The sequence below is a fragment of the Gasterosteus aculeatus genome, chromosome 6 (genome assembly GCF_964276395.1).
Source record: "Gasterosteus aculeatus chromosome 6, fGasAcu3.hap1.1, whole genome shotgun sequence".
NCBI lineage: Eukaryota > Metazoa > Chordata > Actinopteri > Perciformes > Gasterosteidae > Gasterosteus > Gasterosteus aculeatus.
Window position 1 is genome coordinate 10458604 of NC_135693.1, and position 19403 is coordinate 10478006.

Below are 19403 nucleotides of genomic sequence, written 5' to 3' on the forward strand. Positions count from 1 at the left end.
TATGTATCCTCTAGAGGGAGACACATTTCATCAAACAAGGCTGACCTGTTGTAGCTCAACCAGGCTATAAGACAAAATATCAAGTCAGTTGAATCTTTTCGTTTAATTGTCCCTTTAATCATGAGGACAATTTACAGTTAAAGAAAATACATTGCACATTCCTGCATTTTCAGACAAACCACACTGAGTAATCCACAGTGAGCACAGGCATCCAAAGTTAATCAGTGAACTTTCAACTCCATTCAATTTAAATAGAAGACCATTTATCTGCGTCCCAGCTGTTTCTTAAATGCCTTTAAGGACTTGGCCATCATTGGAGCCACTCCTGTGAAAGACAGAAAAAAGGTGATACTGTGAAATAAAACATCAGGATTATGAATCGTTTCGTATTTACTGAGCATTGGATTTACACCCAAGCTCACTTGTTTTTTTGCGAGGGTCTTGTGTGTTCGGTGCCCCTGAACTGGTGCTGCTGGACCTGCTGGACTCGTTACTCGGCCTCTGCCTGTTTTCTTGAACCTTGAGGCTAATAGTTAAGGAAATAGCACAGTGGATGATTCAATTGACAGGAAGACATTCACATAAAACAAAAAAAGGCGTTCAATGACAAGATATATATATATATATATATATATATCGCTATTATCGCATAAGTGTACAGCAAGTTGTGACCCTACTGAGCTGTACAACATCCCACTACCACTCTTATAAGCTTGGGTTTGTTTTATGAACTCTAATTCGGTAAACCACATAAGTGAAAGGAATATGAATAAATGAAATTTTAGATTTTTCTAAAAGAAAAAAACAAAACAATGTAATGTAATGACAATACCTCTGTAGATATTTCCTTATAATTAGAACCCTGAAACCCACCTGGACTTGACCTGAGGCTGCTGAGATGCCGTTCCATGAATTTCCTGCTGAATTCGCACATCTCTCGGGGGCTTAGCAACCGAGTGAATAAATGCCATTTTCACCTGCCGACCTAATGAAAAAAAGAGTTGGTGTAGAAAACATTAAGATTAAACTGTATATAGTGTATAGAAACCTTTCACTTTGTCATGATCGGCCGTTTCAATTGGGTTTTGCTCACCGTGATAAACACAAAAAAGACTGTTCAAGTCTTAGTCGCAGTATACAGCACACACCTTTGGGTCTGGTAGAATGGGCAGAGACTATGCTTTTGGTGAGTCTTTTGAGTTTCCTTTCCCTCTCCTCAGAGAGCCTGACGTACATCTCTTTCCAGGATTCATACTCCTGAAGTTTGGAGTGTTTAAAGTCCCTCTGGCAATGTTTCCCCCATAAGTGGTCCGTCTCTCCCATGTAGATCTGAAGATTGTTTGGAGACAAACGATTGCGGGGCCAGCGACAAAGACAGTACACAAACTAAATTCTCTACATGACTTTGTATTCTCTCCCGAAGGTCATTAGAAGATTAACTGACAAACACACAGTGGCCTCGAGCCGAAGGCGGCTCATTGACATTTAAAATCGGACACATCTCTGCGTATACAAGTATGACAATATTGTACCAAAGACTTTCCATTGAAATTTGCTAAAATGTTGTACACAAGACATCCAACAGAAAGATTGACTGATTACATTCATTCATCCAAGGGACTTTAAATGGAAATCTAGCAGTAGGCGAACCATTAAAACACAGTGTGGTAGATGCCATGCCAGACAGGTGTACCTAATCAAGTGGCCACTAAGTAAGCACGTGTGTCTGTTGAATTCATTCACATTCTTACTGGGTTGCATTCTTCAATGCGTAGCAGCTGCTCTGGCGTGCACCTCTCCAACACTGGCTCGAGGATTTCAAACGGGACTCCTCCAGTTTCATAAAGCACTGAGGAGAAATCCCTGCAGCTAAATACGAATCCGACAGACTGACAGAGTGTGATCAGCGGCGAGGGAGCTTTACTCACAGTTGAGGTTATTCTGGAGTGTGCGAATGCACTGCTGATGCAGGCTCATCATGGTTGGGAGGAAGGCGGTCTTGGCACCCGAGTACACTTGCATCTTTTTGTTAAGGCGTTGACCAGTGAAGCCCACGGAATCCTCTGAGAAGTCACAGAACTCTGACTCCCTCTCAACTGTGGGACAAAAAGGCGCAATGGCCAGAATCAAATGCGCAATCTGAACGCATCTGCACGTCATCCGTTTGTTAGTACGGTACCTTTCCTCTCAAAGTACTCGTATGGTTTTTCACCGTCGGGCAGACCGGTGGGTGAAGGGATTCTAAAGGCTTCCAGTACGGACTCTTTAAACTCCTGAAATACAAAGTGAAATTTAAAAATAAACCAAGTTTTTCCACTTTAGAAGCCAAATTTAGTAGACTATTATCAAACATACCTGTGTTGGAGAAGTTAAATGCATTGACATCCCAGGGGACATTAAAAGTTTCATGTCAGGCGGTTTTGTTTCTTTCTCTTTTGCTACAGTCTTGAGTGTTTTAGGCAGTTTCTTCCCTCCAGATGTTTTTTTCTTTTTAACATTTACGTCATAGTTCAAGAACGATTCAAAAGACGAGGGCTCATCTGATTTGGTCTGCTCCTTTTTGTGCTTTATTTTGGCCTTTTTGTCTTTTGAAGGTCCTTTTTCTTCAGACACTGGTTTGTCTTTTCGAGTGCAGTGCTTCTCTTTAGTCATTTTTTTCCTTTTTTTGTTTTGTGCCTCTGAACTCCTCAATACTGTAGAAGATCTGACCTCTTTGACACTGGCCAGCTTTAATGTTCCTACGTGTTTGTGACTGGATTTAATGGAAAAGGATTCTTTGCCTTCGCTGGATGAAAGTTTTTGTTTCTTATTTGACTTTTTTTCAGAACCAAATCTTCCAAAATCAGAGCTGGATTGTTGATGAGGGTCCTCTGTGTTTTTGTTTGCGAGCAGAATATCACTGTTTCTTGATTTTCCATCCCTTTCTTTCCTTTTGACTTTCTTGGAAACTGAAATGTCCCTTTGATGCTCTTGGATGTCAATGTTCTTTTTTAAGAGGTCGTTCTGAGAGATGTGCTGGTTTTCCTGTTGACATTTTTCTTGATTTCCATGATGGTCCTTTTGTCTTTTCAATTCTCTACATTGTTTCTCTGAATCAGCTTTCCCGTTGCCAGTTTTGAAAAGGGCTTCATCTGACGTCTGACTCTTAATGTGAGATTTTAAGCAATTATTGTTTGAATCCTCCATAGTAAGACTTCCATTATTTGGAGAGTCTTGCAGTTTGTCTTTAGACAAACTCTCAGGTGCATTTCCATCATCTGTGAGGCTGCATCTAGAAAAAAAAACTCATTAAGATAAAAACCAGTATTATAAAATTTCTGTATACTGCTAAATTAAACAAATGTTAAAACATCACCTTCTAGATTCCTTAGGGACCAATCTTTTCCAACCCATAACTAGCGACTTGGCCAATTCTCCAGCCTGCACATGTCTGCGCAGGGAGTTTACGGTTTTGCCGATTCCAGTTTCCTAAAGAGAAAGATATATGCAGACGCAATTAAGCAGTCAAAGAAAATAAAAAATATATAGCAACTATTGTGACACAAAATATACTCTTTGCAAAAGATACTCACGGCAAGAAGGTCTAATGTTACATCGAGATCTTTGAGTTTCTGCAAAATCTTTACAACCTGGAAAGAGCGCATTAAAACACATTAATGTGAGCATGGTTTTCATGCATGTTCATGACCCAAATAAGCCTCTGAAATGGATAGTAAACTGAGGATAACCTGCCATGCCAAATACGGTGGTCCTGGTTTTGGATCACCAGTTGCTGACTGTGCGTTGGGAGCAGAAGCTATGTATGGGGACCCCACACACCCTCTTAGGCTGCTCCTTTTACCAGGAACTATAAATGGATAACACAGCCGGCTGCCATGACGTCTCCCCATACAACTGAATACCTTTCTCGGATTGTGCTTAAAAAGTTGAATTTGACTTTTAATGCATCCAACTTTGAATCCAATGCAGACATTTGCAGATTTAATGACATCTAGGATTCAAGACAGGCCTGCAGAGCAGCCCCGGCAGCCCCGGCCTCCACCCATGATGATGATGATGATGGACAGCAGCCACGAGTTGGACAACTGGTTGCCAATTTTAGCAGCAAGGTGCCTCCCATTTTAAAACACAGCCGGACCCTCGAAGTGGAGTCCCGTCAGTAGCGCACGTGTAGCCATGAATAAACGGCTCCCATGAGTCCTTATAATCATAAAGGTAAGTCTAAGGAGTAAACCGGCTTTACAAAAAACCGGAGCCAATGTTTGCGGAGTCATCATTGGCTGTAAAAGGAATTAGCGTGAAGCCTACACAAACAGGAGAGTGGTCGATTGCGTACTGCAAACAATTTCTCCCCCGGAGGCATTTGACCGTCTCCTTTACGCTCCGCGCTCCTCATTGTGCGCAAAAAAATAAATAATTTATCTATGCATCTACTACCGTGGCAGACTCTGCTGTGTCCGTCAGCTGAAGTTTGAACCGCACGAGCTTCTTCGCCACATCAGAGCTGCTGTCCATCACGGAGATTCACGTGCAGCCGTCTGCACTCAGCGGGCCGCGCGCGCCCATTGATGACACCGTTATAATGGGCGGAACCGGGGACAGAATCGATCAATTAGGCACGCGCATGTCGATGTGAAGCAAAACAAGACGTGTATGTATTTAAGCCTGCAGTGGGTTATTAGTGCTAACAAACTCTCTGAAATGCCCCTGTTAGGATATTTTGGCCCTTAATTATACGGGTCAAATGAATCAGAAATGTCTCCTTCAAACTGGAACCGAATAGCCTTGTTCTCCTAGAGGGCAACCAAAGATGTGCATTTCTTTTATGATTGTGGATCTTAGCACTCTACTGATGGCATATTTTCAGAAAATGTACGTTTCAAAAATGTGTACGCATCTTAGGTTTAGTCAATTAAACACATCAGCCTAGAAACTAAAGGACGCCAGACGTAGTTGGTGGGCTCATTTTTAGGCCTCATCATTTTTTTCTGCGTCTCAGACGTACGTCTTCTGCTTGCCTACAAAGTGGCAGGACTCTATTATAGCAAACATGTTCAAATGTGCAGGTAATGAGGTGGTGCTCAAGTTTATTCTGTACACTTTCCTTTTAGATTTCATCCAACTAAAATCTGCAGATAACCATTCAGATTGCCTATGAGATTACACCCCATGAATTCATTAATATTCTAAATATTTACTATTTATTTCTTTTACTAAAAGACTAAATGAGAAAATAGTGATTTCTTTCTCACTGTATACTAAAATAAAATAATCAGAGCACCACCAAGAGCCAATGATCTTTTTACAAACAACGGGTGAATGAAACCTTCACCCATTGAGGAGGCCGAGCCCGTCCACAGTGTGTTGACATCAACTGATTGGAGGGACTATTGTGGGACACATTATGGGGGGAGGGAGGGCGTCGCGTGGTGCCTCTCCTCTGCCACATGCATTGCACAATACTTGATTGGCACTCGCTCCCCCAAAAGGAGGAGTTAACTGTATGTCTCCGTCAGCAGAGTGACTGCTGTTCTCTCTCTCTCCTGCTCCAGTAACTGGAGGTGCAAGTACCTTCCTCACCAACCTCAACTCCATTTCTCTGGTAAGTGGAACTTTCCTGTGCTTGATCGTTTTGCCAATTTAACATGGGCCATTCAGTGTAGTTAATGCCACAGCATTTGTCAGTTGTGTGGGATTGATTAAAGCTGTTGACCTCATTCTAAAATGAGTTTTTTTACACGTGGTGACAACAAGCTTCAGGTTTTCTAGGTTTTGGCTGAACAATGTTCAGCCAAAACCTAGTCGGGCTGTTTATGAAACATGTTGGTCTTGTAGATTGTGCTTGTAGATCAAGTCAACAACTATCCAATCAAATAAAGAAAAGATAGATAATAAAATGGATGTTGAACAGTGAGAGGACATGAGGCCTGGTGCTCAAGTCAAGTCTATAAAAGGAACGTCATGGGTGAGACGTCCAGCGTTGCTATTCCTGGACGTACTGCTGATAAATTGTGACAGATGCAAAGAGGGGCATGTTGACGCACTCACTTCGCTTCAGCATCACCCAGCAGTTGGACACGTGTTTTTTAAAGGTGTCTGGGTCTAGTGGCGTCTAAATAAATTCCACTTATGACAAAATGTAAGAAAATGTTCTCATTTCACACAATAACTTTGAAAGGAAATGTACATTATTGCTTAGTTTGAGGGGAAGAAATGGTTAATATACGGCCCAATTAAGGACAAAATGGACCCTAAGACTGCAGACACATCTTTCAAAACTCAACAATACGGGTCTATAGTTCAATCTTGTGGATGCGGCGTACCACATAACTACCTTCTACTTACAGTTGTTGCCAATACTTGATGTAAAACCAGATTAATTCCAGGTCAAATCACTCCACGCAAGTTGCATTTGACACAATTTATTGGTTTATGTCTGCATGCACTTTTCTGATGAAAGCTGACCTGTTTTCTGTACACTTTCAGAAGCTCTGGGCTGTGTTCTGCTGCTACAGCCATGGCACCCAAAAAGAACAAGGCGACCAAAAAGAGTAAAGGAGACATAAATGAAATTACTTTAATGGTCGAGGACAGTCCCGTCAACAAGATCAACGGGCTAAACACCTTGTTGGAAGGAGGAAACGGCTTAAATTCCATTTCAACGGAGGTCACTGATTCTGTGTATGCCCCGAACCTGCTGCAGGGTTTGTGCAGCATGAGGCAGGACAGCTTCCTCTGCGATCTAACGGTCGGCACCAAGTCAAAGTCGTTTGAGGTCCACAAGGTTGTCATGGCCTCCTGCAGCGAGTACATTCGAGGCATCTTGAAGAAGGATTCATCCCTCCAGAAGATCGACTTGAACGACCTCTCCCCGGTCGGCCTCGCCACAGCGATTACGTACGCATACTCTGGAAAGCTCACCCTGTCGCTGTACAGCATCGGTAGCACTATCGCCGCCGCGATGCTGCTGCAGATTGGCACCTTGGTGAAGATGTGTAGTGATTTCCTCATGCAGGAGCTCAGCGTGGAGAACTGCATGTATGTGGCCAACATCGCCAATGCTTATGACCTCAAAGAAAGCAAGGATGCAGCTCAGAAGTTCATGCGCGAGAACTTCATTGAGTTCTCCGAGATGGAGCAGTTCCTGAAGCTCACCTATGAGCAAATCAGCGTTTTCCTCTCAGACGACTCCCTGCAGCTTCCCTCCGAGATCACAGCCTTCCAGATCGCCATGAAGTGGTTGGACTTTGACGAGAAGAGATTGAAGTACGCGGCGGAGCTCCTGACTCTCATCCGCTTCGGCACTATCTCTGCCCAAGACCTGGTAAATCATGTCCAGAATGCCCCCAGAATGATGCAAGACCCGGAGTGCCACCGTCTCCTTGTTGATGCCATGAATTACCATCTGCTGCCATACCAACAGAACATCCTCCAGTCACGCAGAACAAAGGTACGCGGTGGCCTCAAGGTGATATTAACAGTTGGTGGACGCCCCGCCCTGACAGAGAAATCTCTCAGCAAAGACGTCCTCTATAGAGATGCGGATAACATGTGGAATAAGTTGACAGAAATGCCAGCAAAGAGCTTCAATCAGTGTGTGGCAGTCTTGGATGGCTTCCTGTATGTGGCGGGTGGTGAGGACCAGAATGACGCAAGGAACCAGGCTAAACACGCTGTCAGCAACTTCTGCAGGTAAGAATGAACTGTCACGCATGAGTTTTTAGTTTGTCACATTAGTTGGCGGGAGGCCACAAAATAACTGCAAATCCCTCCTCACCTTCTTCAGATACGACCCCCGCTTCAACACTTGGATTCACTTGAGCAACATGATCCAGAAGCGCACGCACTTCACCCTCAACATCTTCAACGGCCTCCTGTTTGCCATCGGGGGGCGAAACGGTGACGGCGTTCAGGCCTCCGTGGAGTGCTACGTGCCCTCCTCCAACCACTGGCAGATGAAAGCTCCCATGGAGGTGCCCCGCTGCTGCCACGGCAGCTCCCTCATCGACGGCAAGATCCTCGTAACGGGAGGCTACATCAACAACGCCTACTCCAGGGCCGTGTGCTCGTACGACCCCTCCACCGACACCTGGCACGACAAGAGCAGTCTGAGCACACCTCGAGGCTGGCACTGCGCTGCCACCGTGGGGGACCGGGCGTACGTCATCGGCGGCAGCCAGCTGGGAGGCCGGGGAGAGAGGGTCGACGTCCTCGCCGTCGAGTCTTACAACCCTCACGGCGGGCAGTGGAGCTACTGCACCCCCCTCCGCACGGGAGTGAGCACGGCCGGTATTTCCATTTCGAACAACAAGGTGTATCTCCTCGGAGGCTGGAACGAGGGAGAGAAGAAGTACAAGAAATGCATTCAGGTTTACAATCCTGACCTCAACGAGTGGACTGAGGATGATGAATTGCCAGAAGCAACGGTCGGCATCTCGTGCTGCGTCGTCACCATACCCACAAGGAAAACCCGGGAGTCCAGAGCCAGTTCAGTGTCTTCTGCACCAGTCAGCATATAAAAGTCGAGATAGTAATAGTCTAGTTTACATGTCTAAAGGTCTCCAGCATTTCCGTTGAATAAATATTGGTTCTAAGCTTTACCAACGATCCCCTTTTTCGGGATCTAAGATGATAATTATTTAGTCAACTTTCTTCAGATGGGAAAAAGGTAATAACATGGATGCATGTTCTTTTGAAAAAGCAATTTACGGCCTTGAAACACATTTTCAGTATTCATAGTTATAGGCGTTATTTATGTTGCAGAACATTTTTAAATCAAATGTAGCAATAACCAATTTTTATTAATTTCAGACAAATTTTGGGGCCAACTCAGTTGACGTAATATCCTAACCATTTTCTATGACAAATATAATGTCATTTAAAACCCAAATGAAAGATAAATCCGTAGCATGATTGCCTTTTTTTTATCCAGTGTCTGCAAAATAGTTATTACCGGTGACGGATCTTGTGACAGCCGTGTTTATGTCAACTATAGCTTCTGTGATTCTCAGGTACTCAAACAGAATGATGAGCTGAAGCTGAAATGAATATTCACATCACCTCCCAGGAGCAGTAAGGCCACAGTCTCTCTACATGTATTTCATGCAGTTGTCTTGTCGCGTCTGTGGTGTGATTTTTAAAAGCACTATTGCTGCGAAGAAATTGTTGATTATGTTGGGGAAATGTTGGGATGATGAGAGTTGAATGGGTTTAGATGTAACAGCAATACAATATTTTGTAAAAAGAAAAAATAGAAGTTGGGAATGACGATGTCAGCCTGAGCTTTCCTGGAATTCATGGGTCCACTGACTGCTCATGTCTTTGCATTTTTTGTTTTTAAATTAAAGAGATGAATTGAAGCCTCTCCGAGCCATGGTCATTTATTGAAAATACTTTTGTTGTGTTTTTTACTTTACTTACGGTATTTTGTGGGCTAACACGTTTTCTTTAGTTTATTTTTTGTTTTCCATAAATCAACAGAATTTACATGTAGACATGAGTATTGCACTTTATTCAATTTCAATTCATATTTACCCTTTCAGTGGTTCCTTTTGTGTGATTGTTATATATTGTAGTATTGGGGTACCAAGTTTCCATTTCTACATTGAATGAGCACTTTTTGTCTGTAATCCGGTCATGAAATCTGTCCCACCCAGAGACTCATAAATATCTATATATATACTCATATAAAAAATGTATTTTTTAAACCTGTTTCATCTATACACCATTTTAGGTGATACCATTTTTTTAACCAAATTTCAAAATCTAAAACTGAAAAGAAGAAGAAAAGAAAGTTCACTGGCTTTAAGTGAGTAATCTCACACCTTTAGCCGTTGCCTGCCTCCAGTTGGTTGTCTAACTGTAAATGTAAATCCGCAAATATTTGAGCTCCTACTCATTTGCTCTAAACACACATTACATTTTTAGAGCGAGGAAACGGCTTCAGGCATGTGACAAAATGAGTTTAAGTGTCCTTACATCAGGCAGAATACCACTTAAAAGCACTCTCTTAAAAGCGTGATGCATCTAAAATCGGATTCACTATTATTCTATTAAGATTTGTTAAACTTAGAGAATTTTAAAGGAAGAGGTATCGTTGCAATGTTAAATGATAACTAAAGCTTCCACTTCAAAGTCAGCTACTTAATAGGAGAGTTGTGAACCTATGCCAGTATTTTTAATCAGTTTAGATAGATAGGGGAAATATTTCAGGAAAATTTTAGATTTGTTGAGGATTACTAAACCACATTCTTATTTGGGCCAGTTGTCAGTTCAATGGCCTTTAACTTGATCCACCCTTGTACAGAACAACACGCCCACAAGAAGATTGAGTGCCTTGTCATGATGGCATTGTTGTCTACGGTGATGCATTCAGTGTTCCTAAAAAGGTGGTACTTTCTATCTTGAATTGTAAGCATGACTTGGTCATTTTAATACTATGGTTTACAAATAATAAGAAAGGTGTCCTTTCTAGAGAACTGCTCAGTGGTGGTAATTGTTCTTGTGAGCAGCGCTTTTTAATGTGTCTTTCAGAAAATGCGTAGCTTGTATAAAGGAAATCAAATTGCCAAAATAAAGCAAAATGAAAATAAATAAACAAGCCGGTTTAAACAGATTGAAATATAATACAATTGTCTTATATATCAAGTATTCCAAAACGGGTGCTTTAGCATTTAAAAAAAACATTCAACTGAGCGATTTTTGTCGTTTACAGCTTGGCAGCAAATGAACGTGGCCGTACCTGCTCCGATTGCCACGTTTGTGGGAGGAGCCTAACGACGAAGAACGCTGAGTCACCGTTGCGTCACCTCGTTCCGCCGGACGACATCACGTGTGTGAAGCCAGGAGGGCCTGCACATATATACAACACAGCCCCGGACACGAGAACTACTGGTGTGGCAACAACGGCCAAGCGACCGGTACAGCTCGCTGTCATCGCACCACTGAGCTGCACATTAACACCCATTCCCCATTATTAAACACCGGGCTTCATTTCATTTTTTCGGGGGAGCAGCCGCATCATCCTTGCGGCGTGCTTCGTGGAGCTAACGTCAAACCCAGACGTTAGCAAGCGATGCGAGCAGAGGGGCCTGCTTCTTCTGGATGCCCGCGCTGAGAGGTTCGCCGACAGGGCACGCCGCGTAACACCCACCAACGGTCTGCGGGCTTTTTTGAGGGGGGGTTCTTCAACTCTCTCGACCGCACCCGTAGGATCCCGGGATCCGCCGTCCGTCTGGACCGAGGCTTCATGCTAGTTCCGCGCTAGCTGGACGCACAAGCTAGCTGTTGAGCTAACGCCCGGCGCGTGAGCTCTAGACGAGACAACCAGCCCGTCAGGTCGCGCGCGCTCCCCCAGCCCCGGTAGGTGCCATGGGTCTACTGTCTCAGGGGTCCCCGCTGAACTGGGAAGAAACCCAGAAGTACGCCGACCACATCAGGAAACACGGCATCATCCAGTTCCTCAACATCTACAACAAGTTGAAGGAGCGTCAGAAGGACGTGTTGAAATGGGGCGATGAGGTGAGAATCGAGCCCCCAAATGAACGCACAAACACGCTGCACTGCCGCTTCCGGTTGATCAGTCTCTCCTGATGTTGTGCATGATGCAGCACTGTATACAAATACTGGTGGTTCAGGAAGACACTCCCTGTTTGAACATTGTCTGCTTGATCACATGTTCGCCAACACTGGAAAAGCTTCTGCTGGGGCTTGTGAACTTCATTCAGAACTAGTTTTTGCCCGCCAGCAGCCCACAAAGGCTCAGTGTACCTCAGACCTAAAGTGTTTTGATTTCGCACCATGTGGAATGCTGTTGTTTTAGATTAATCCTCCTTTCAGACGGGGGGATTACGGGGCACCACAGTCAAGGAAACACCACTGATGAATTGGAATTGATGTGACAGCGTCGGCTACTTTGTGCAGTCTGGTCTGGATTGCAAACTTAAAGTGAATAAATCGGTGTCTGTCTGACTGACAATGTGTTCTGTTTGTCTTTTAATCATTTACTTTTAGGTTGAGTACATGTTGGTGGAATTGGATGACGCGGATGAAAAAGTTCGACTTGTCCTCAATGGAAAAGATGTTTTGGAAACTCTGCAAGACCAGGGGGAGAAGATAAACCCCAAGTAAGTGGACTTGACACAGAATACATTTGGTTGAATTTACTGCAGGTATTAAAAGATCTAGATGTCTCCATTCTGTCATTTTGAACAACAAGGGCCATCACTTTCTGAGATTCTTTCCAAATAAACTGCATTATATTGCACCAAAGTTCTTCATTACTGCATAGATTTCACTTTTGTGTGCTATTATTTACTGACTTTATTTTTACACAACCTTAGCAGAGCTGAATATTTCACTGCAGTGTTACACATTGTTATTTAGTGTTTATTGTAAATCAAATTCTCAAAGTAGATTGTAGCACACTAGTCGACCGTAATAAAATAAAACGAAAGAAAACTTTTAGATGAAATGGAAGCTAAAACCTCAATGCTCACCCACACAAACTTGCACTCAAGCGGATCCGGCATGTGTTGGCATAGTTCCACCACCCTTTGTCAACGTGAGCAGTTCTCTGTTCGGTGGGACAAACTTGAAACACTTGTATCTGTGTGCAGGGAGGCATGCAGCTCTATGTCGCCAAGTCTCATCACATTATTTCACTAACCCTGAATTTTCCTGAAAGCCTTTGCCAACCGTCATATCGGACGGTATATCTATCGTGCTTTTGCTCACACTCACGAGGCAGGTTTTGCATATATTTACTAGCTGTAACTGTCCTGTGCTTCCTCCCAGTCGCTAACACGACACTGCTGTGGACTTTACTGTAGAGATGTTTGTGTCTGTGAGCAGTGTTCTGTCCAAAAGCGAGGCAATCTGCATTGTCACGGTTTTACACTAAAGGAGGGCTTTTTTTTATATATTCCAAATTGAAGCCTTAATGTGAGGATAATTTGCAGAGGGAAGCCATCAGATATCGGTCAGAGCTCCTCCATTGTGATACGGTTTTGCGTGTCCGAACTGTAGTAACATTAGTTCAAAGTAGTAATTCCCTGCAGGCGGAATAGATTTGTTTGTACGGGCTTGTGGGTGTTGCGCTTGCTTGCTGCTCGTGACGTCGGTCTGAATCCGTGCCGTCTGATTCGCCCGGGGTAAAATGCCAGTGGGAATGGAGCCGACGCATTCCTCATTACTGCCCCTCTGTCGCGCACGGCAAAGAACACGCTCGGCGGCACAAATACGTCGTCGCTCGTTTGCCGTGCCGAGATAGCGGCTGACGCATTACAAAGAGACACCGGCGACAGTCCATTCAATCCGAAAGGTCACCGCGATACGGAGATCAGTTTTCTCAATGGCCTCCTTCCATGTTGACCTGTAAAAGTGGAATGTTGTCACAGCACCGTTTCGTGTTTGTGCAGTCACCCCACCCTTTGGAGACCGGAGTACGGCAGCTACATGATCGAAGGAACGCCGGGGCAGCCGTACGGTGGGACCATGTCCGAGTTCAACACCGTGGAGGGCAACATGGGGAAGAGGCGACGAGAGGCCTCGGCCGTCCTCAACCACAACGAAACCCTCTGCACCGTCACCGCATTTCCGAGGTAGATCGGTGGAGATGAGAGCAAATTAAGAAGATGTATTTCTAGACTAAATGGACGGAGGAGTAATAGCAGGATGATCATTGACAGTTGTTAGTTGCAGTCCTATAATAGTTCTGTGTGTTTTTATCCTTCTTTTTGTTTAGGTTAGGCTGCCCAGGCTTCACCAGACCGGAGCACCGGCCGACCCCGGTCGAGAAGGGAGTGTCAAAGTCACTGTTTTTCCCTGATGAAGCCATCAACAGGCACCCACGGTTCAGGTGGGCATCCTGCATGAAGCTTCCTCACAGATCAGCTCATGATCAAGTTGCTCGACACTTGACTCCTTTTAATCCCATTGACCCAAAAGACGAGTAAATGGTTTTCTTTATGGCCTATTTTTTTTACTGCTTTTAATAATGACGCGATTCTGTGGATTTGCCCTTTCAGCACCCTCACTAGAAACATACGTCACAGAAGAGGAGAGAAAGTTGTGATCAATGTGCCAAGTGAGTTTGAAGGAAATTTCAACAACAATTTAAACTAGTTTTGGATTATGTAGTTATCTGTTAGTTCTGTGATTTATTCTTTTAAAGATATGGCCAATCAATATTCTTGACTGTTATTTATATGTGGGCTCTAGTATATATGCTACAGCTAGCTGAGACATCATTTCCCCCAATTATGAGCATTTTGTGAGCATGCTGTCCTGCAGTTAAAACGTGTGACTGTATTGCTTCTTGTGTTTCAGTCTTCAAAGACAAGTGCACTCCGTCTCCCTTTGTGGAGGAGTTTCCTGAGGACGACGGGGAAGCGGCGAGGGCGGCTCTGCCCGACCACATCTACATGGACGCCATGGGCTTCGGGATGGGCAACTGCTGTCTGCAGGTACTGAATGAACATCTTTGTTGGTTTTTGCCTTCCAAACAATCCTTTTTTAAAATTCAAACTGATGTAAACGAGGCGCTGTAAACTGGACTACTTTGTACTCTACAATCTCAATAAGTGATTCATAAATGTACTTCAGCCTCTTTTTCTGATCCTTTTGCAGGTGACATTCCAAGCTTGTAGTATTGACGAAGCGAGATACCTTTATGACCAACTAGCAACATTCTGCCCCATAGTGGTGAGCATATACATGATGATTACTCACCTGACCCCACTTTACCACTAATCCTAAAAATGAAAAATGAACTTCTCTCTCCTGCAGATGGCGCTGAGCGCAGCTGCTCCCTTCTACAGAGGCTTCGTGTCGGATAACGATTGTCGCTGGGGGGTTATTTCTGCCTCGGTGGACGACAGGACAGCGGAAGAACGCGGCCTGGAGGTGAGCAAACGTATACACCCCCAGCGTGGAAAATGTAAATTAATTTTTTTAAATATGCATTAAGATTTTCATTCTGATTATATATTCTTTCATTATTGGGGAATAAGGGATTTATGTACACAAGGCAACATCGTAAGTAATGGTTAAATGATTTATACATTCGATTAATTTATTTTGTCCAATTAAGCAAACTCTATTTAGTTGCCTTTGAGCTGCTGGAGCTTGTTATTGTGTTTTACTGAGATGAACAACACCTGAAACAATGAACCATGAAATCCAATTTCACTTGCTGCTTCTTTAAACTTTTCTCAAACAAAAGGAAAAACACCATGGAGATACCACAGTACGAATGCTTGCTTTGGGTCGGTATTTTTATGTTAAGGATAATGTATGAAAATAACTATTTCCACTTGCAGCCTCTGAAAAACAACAAATTCAGGATCTTCAAGTCCAGATACGATTCAATCGACAGCTACCTGTCCAGCTGCGGTGAGAAGTACAACGACATTGACTTGACGATAGACGAGGAGATCTACAAGCAGCTGCTCGATGCAGGTAACGTGAAGGAAGTGATATAAATAGAAAAGACTCAACTCGGGTCAAAATCCGCAGATTCTTGTGCAATAAATAAATAACTAAATGAATGAATAATCTGCTTCCTGTTTGTAGGAATCGACAAGCTGCTGGCCCAGCACATAGCACACCTCTTCATCAGAGATCCACTCTCCATCTTTGAGGAGAAAATCCACTTGGACGATGAGAACGAGTCCGACCACTTCGAGGTGTCCTTTTATTTCTAGTTCTTAAAAGAAGGCCAACGCGTTTATTAGTTAAACTGAGAAAGTCCAGTAAAAACATGAACTTGACAGACTAAACCGTAAATTCCAGCTGTGTACTTTGTGCTCCTTTACTTCATTCTAACAGGGACACTTGCTACTGAACATAGATCATTGAGAGACGGACTGTTTATGCGGTTTCATTAACTGCTGATTCATTTCAGAAAATCATGTGATTAATCAAGATTAAAAATTTGAATCATTGCCCAGCACTATTAAGAAGACACTAGAGGTTTACCTCCAGTAAGTAAGAGCATTTTCTCACGTCTTCTTGCAGAACCTTCAGTCGACCAACTGGCAGACGATGAGGTTCAAACCTCCACCTCCGAACTCCGACATCGGCTGGAGAGTGGAGTTCCGGCCCATGGAGGTAAAGAAAAACAACGGCACTGTTTTTGTGTTCGATGGCCTTTAAACGCAGAAGAAAAGGGAAAAAAAGATGGTAAGTTTGAGTTTTATTTTTCAGGTGCAGCTAACTGACTTTGAAAACGCTGCATACGTGGTCTTTGTCGTCCTGCTCACCAGGGTGATCTTGTCCTACAAACTGGACTTTCTGATCCCTTTGTCAAAGGTAAACACGGCCTCGTAGTTCCATTCTTTCATAATCTTTCAAGATGAATTCCAAACATGAAGTAGGACATTTGCGTCCTTTGCCACACGCTTTGAACCCGGTGCTCCGATCCAACGACCTCTTCTCCTCCGTCAGGTTGATGAAAACATGAAGGTTGCGCAGAAGAGAAACTCTGTCCAGGAGGGCATGTTTTACTTCCGGAAGGACATCTTCAAAGGTGGGCAAAACAAAAGGTGCAACGTCGGGTCGACTTTTAAAGCCATTTAAGTCGCTGATTCCTTTTTTTTTTTTTATATTGTCCACCAACAGGCTGCAACCCGGGGCTCGATGGCGCGTCCTCTGCTGAGAACGGCTGCGAGAGTGATGGCGCCAATGAGGAGTACACGCTGATGAGCATCGACACCATCATCAATGGAAAGGTGATTATGGCCTGACACTCGAAGACAAAGTCTCAACAGGCATCGGATGGATTCAAGCATTCGTGGTGCCCAGAGGATGAATCCCACTGGACCCAAACTGAAGCAGACCTTGTTCCCTCAGGAATAATTCTAATACTTTTGGTTCTTGCTTTCCACGTCGCCTCAGTTGTTCTTTGTGTTCATTTTAGGTGTTTCACTGTGAGCTTGCTCTCCTGACACATTCATATTGTGTTGTTTAGACAACATTTTCACCTGACTTCATCATTCAGGAGGCAGAAATGGAGAAACTTGGTTAAAACAAGTATCAAGGAACGTAGGGCAAAGCAACCATTTCTAGTAGTTAAACAGCTTTTATGCTGTTTTTTATCTGTTTTTATTGCTCACGCAAATATTAAACCATGACAGAAGAATTTATTTTAACGTATTTAAATTATATGACTACTAAGGCTGTGTTTATAAAGGGCTTGAATAAGCTTTAACATTTTGTGTTGCTCAATGAGATGTTAATGTAAGTATGTTGCGTTATTAAGGCCTCACACAGCCGCTAGCTTGGCTGCAGACTCTGGGTCCTGTTTATGCCCCTTTTTATAACTACTGCGGTTTTTATCAACAGGAGGGAGTATTTCAAGGGCTTATCCCGATCCTCAACTGCTATCTGGAAAACATGGAGGTGGATGTGGATACCAGGTGCACCATTTTAAATTACCTGAAGCTCATCAAGAAACGTGCCTCAGGTAAATTCCCATTAAACAACAAACCCTAATGTTAACAAAAGCAGATGTCTCTGTGTGCAGCTTCCCCTCTGAGCGTAACCGTAAATGTTTCTGATCTGCAACCAGGCGAACTAATGACCATGGCCAAGTGGATGAGGGAATTTGTCGCCAAGCACCCGCAGTATAAGCAGGACAGCGTCCTGACCGACAAGATAAACTACGACCTGTTCAAGAAGTGCGACGCGATTGCTAAAGGTGAAGAGCAGTGCCCGGAGCTCATTGGAAACCCGGTGAACCGGTTCAAATGAGAGCAGCTGTACAAGTGCGCAGTAGTTATACAACCTTGCATGTATGGAAAGACCAAATGTGTGGCTCAGAACGACAGCAGCCCAATTTTAAGAAATTGCAAAACAGCATGTGTGTGTGTTGTAAGAAACACACCTGCATCAAATGTATGTGTATATATACTGTATCAGAATTTTTATGATTGCAGAATTATTTTAATAGGGTTAAGACATGCAAACGGTTGTGTAATAGAAATCAGATGTGTATTTATTTTTCTCTGGAAATTAAGCCTATCTGTGTGACAATGTAAATGTAGCAAAGAGTTGTACAGTAGTCTGCTTTTAATCTTGTCTTGGATAAATACTGTACTACCGCTCTTCAAAACGTCACACGCCTTCATTTAACACTGAGTAAACGCTTTTTGCTTTTGGTAGAGGGAGTTTTTCTGTTTGCTTAAGAGACTGACATTATAGTAGGACCCTTTTTTTTAAGTAGTGCTACACGCCTTCACAGGGAAAGGGTCAACCATCTTTTTCTTTTTTTTTTCTTTGCCAAATTATGCTGCTTCAAAATAAATCCGTGCAGCAGCTGGTTAGTGGGTTTTGTATGGGATGCTTTTCAATTCAGGAACCCGAAGAAGATGATTCAATTAGATGAAATTAGTTGGTTGAGGCAACATCATCAAGCTGGATCAGTATCAGCCTTCACAAAATCTAGAAACTACTCTAACATGGCAGGGTTCTGGCTGATGTGCCCGTAGGAAAGCCTGCAGTCAACACATTTACATCATTCCTATATTGGTCAGCAACCAGAAGCTTATAGACAACGCAACTTTTCTTTGTCAAATTTAAATCATGTTCTTTCACATAACATGAGACTACAGGCCGTAAATAAATGTGCTTTGGGTTAAATGCTACGTTGCCATAGTAACAGGCCAAGGGGTTAAATGTAGATTCACTAGCTTACTTTAGTAAGAAGATATTCAATAATTGACACAAACTAACTGGGGCCGATTGAACGTGCTGGGGAGTATTATTGTGTGTCCCAAATATCACGGCTGTTTTTCTGATTGTTCATGTTGAGAGACCAGCATTAGACCGACTGGGAACAGTTTGTCTTTCCCCCACTGAAAGGATGAGATGTGGGAATTCTAAATCCAGGCATACAAGTGTTCTCACAGGTCTGAGCCAAAGACCACTCGCTAACTGATTTTGAAAAATGCAATAAAAGTGGGAAAGCACTGAGAGATGTTCTGATTAAATGGTGTTTACATTCTTTGATTCCATCACGTAGATTTGTCCCAAACAGTTGACTTGGAAGATTGTGATTGATTCAAAACAGATGTTTTCTTCTTAGATTTCATAAGAAATGTCAACATTCAAAGCCTCCTCTGTGTTTTTTATCACAAAATCAACAAGGCTTGCAAAGACGTTACTAAATGAAACCAGGGCATTTTAACATAATTCATAATCAAATAAATAAAACAGCCAAAAAATGAACATTCACAGCCACAAGGTGGTAGTATCAAACCACAACTTCACATAAAGCTGAGCCGCTGGTACAAATGACAGTTTACCTCGGTTTGACCTCTTAGACCAGATAACGCCTGGAAAGAAAAACCCATCAGGTGGAAGGACCAGAAAACAGAATCAGATCACACACAAAGCTCTTGTTG

General features: G+C 43.3%; 3 protein-coding genes across 6 annotated transcripts; 2 read left to right on the plus strand and 1 right to left on the minus strand.

Moving 5' to 3' along the window:
• Positions 1-95: 95 nt before the first annotated feature.
• eloal (elongin A, like) lies at positions 96-4627 on the minus strand. 3 transcript variants are annotated; one of them, XR_005712405.2, is made up of 11 exons: positions 4438-4614; positions 3573-3629; positions 3356-3468; positions 2356-3271; positions 2180-2273; positions 1929-2096; positions 1752-1849; positions 1094-1329; positions 874-985; positions 423-526; positions 96-325 (listed from the first exon to the last, which is right to left on the minus strand). XR_005712405.2 is itself a non-coding variant. In XM_040178534.2 (11 exons), exons 1-11 carry the CDS (start codon positions 4513-4515, stop codon positions 264-266), a joined length of 1983 nt encoding a protein of 660 aa, XP_040034468.2. In that variant the 5' UTR covers positions 4516-4627; the 3' UTR covers positions 96-263. The 3 variants fall into 3 exon arrangements, 2 of the variants coding, with proteins under 2 accessions (XP_040034468.2, XP_040034469.2); XM_040178534.2 differs by having other exon boundaries at positions 1149-1329; positions 4438-4627; XM_040178535.2 differs by having other exon boundaries at positions 1149-1329; positions 2356-3265; positions 4438-4571.
• An 817-nt stretch (positions 4628-5444) lies between these two features.
• klhl31 (kelch-like family member 31) lies at positions 5445-9359 on the plus strand. Of its 2 annotated transcripts, none has more exons than XM_040178538.2 (3): positions 5445-5602; positions 6490-7692; positions 7787-9359. In XM_040178538.2, exons 2-3 carry the CDS (start codon positions 6518-6520, stop codon positions 8517-8519), a joined length of 1908 nt encoding a protein of 635 aa, XP_040034472.2. In that variant the 5' UTR covers positions 5445-5602; positions 6490-6517; the 3' UTR covers positions 8520-9359. The 2 variants fall into 2 exon arrangements, with proteins under 2 accessions (XP_040034472.2, XP_040034471.2); XM_040178537.2 differs by having other exon boundaries at positions 5454-5602; positions 6487-7692.
• A 1304-nt stretch (positions 9360-10663) lies between these two features.
• gclc (glutamate-cysteine ligase, catalytic subunit) lies at positions 10664-18989 on the plus strand. The gene is made up of 16 exons (XM_040178539.2): positions 10664-11520; positions 12013-12125; positions 13419-13601; positions 13745-13858; positions 14028-14086; positions 14329-14465; positions 14629-14703; positions 14788-14904; positions 15321-15459; positions 15574-15686; positions 16018-16110; positions 16207-16311; positions 16447-16528; positions 16621-16730; positions 17344-17464; positions 17570-18989. Exons 1-16 carry the CDS (start codon positions 11371-11373, stop codon positions 17749-17751), a joined length of 1893 nt encoding a protein of 630 aa, XP_040034473.1. The 5' UTR covers positions 10664-11370; the 3' UTR covers positions 17752-18989.
• The last annotated feature ends 414 nt before the right edge of the window (positions 18990-19403 follow it).

Bases quoted from the DNA above. Each gene is read 5' to 3' on its own strand.
- eloal (XM_040178534.2), bottom strand. From the start codon at position 4,515: ATGGACAGCAGCTCTGATGTGGCGAAGAAGCTCGTGCGGTTCAAACTT. The intron at 1,850-1,928 runs GTGAGTAAAGCT...ATTTCTCCTCAG, and splicing joins ACTCCAGAATAACCTCAACT to TGCTTTATGAAACTGGAGGA. The intron at 986-1,148 runs GTGTGTGCTGTA...TTTTTTCATTAG, and splicing joins CCATTCTACCAGACCCAAAG to GTCGGCAGGTGAAAATGGCA.
- klhl31 (XM_040178538.2), top strand. From the start codon at position 6,518: ATGGCACCCAAAAAGAACAAGGCGACCAAAAAGAGTAAAGGAGACATA. The intron at 7,693-7,786 runs GTAAGAATGAAC...CACCTTCTTCAG, and splicing joins GCTGTCAGCAACTTCTGCAG to ATACGACCCCCGCTTCAACA.
- gclc (XM_040178539.2), top strand. From the start codon at position 11,371: ATGGGTCTACTGTCTCAGGGGTCCCCGCTGAACTGGGAAGAAACCCAG. The intron at 13,602-13,744 runs GTAGATCGGTGG...CTTTTTGTTTAG, and splicing joins ACCGTCACCGCATTTCCGAG to GTTAGGCTGCCCAGGCTTCA. The intron at 16,731-17,343 runs GTGATTATGGCC...TTTTATCAACAG, and splicing joins ACACCATCATCAATGGAAAG to GAGGGAGTATTTCAAGGGCT.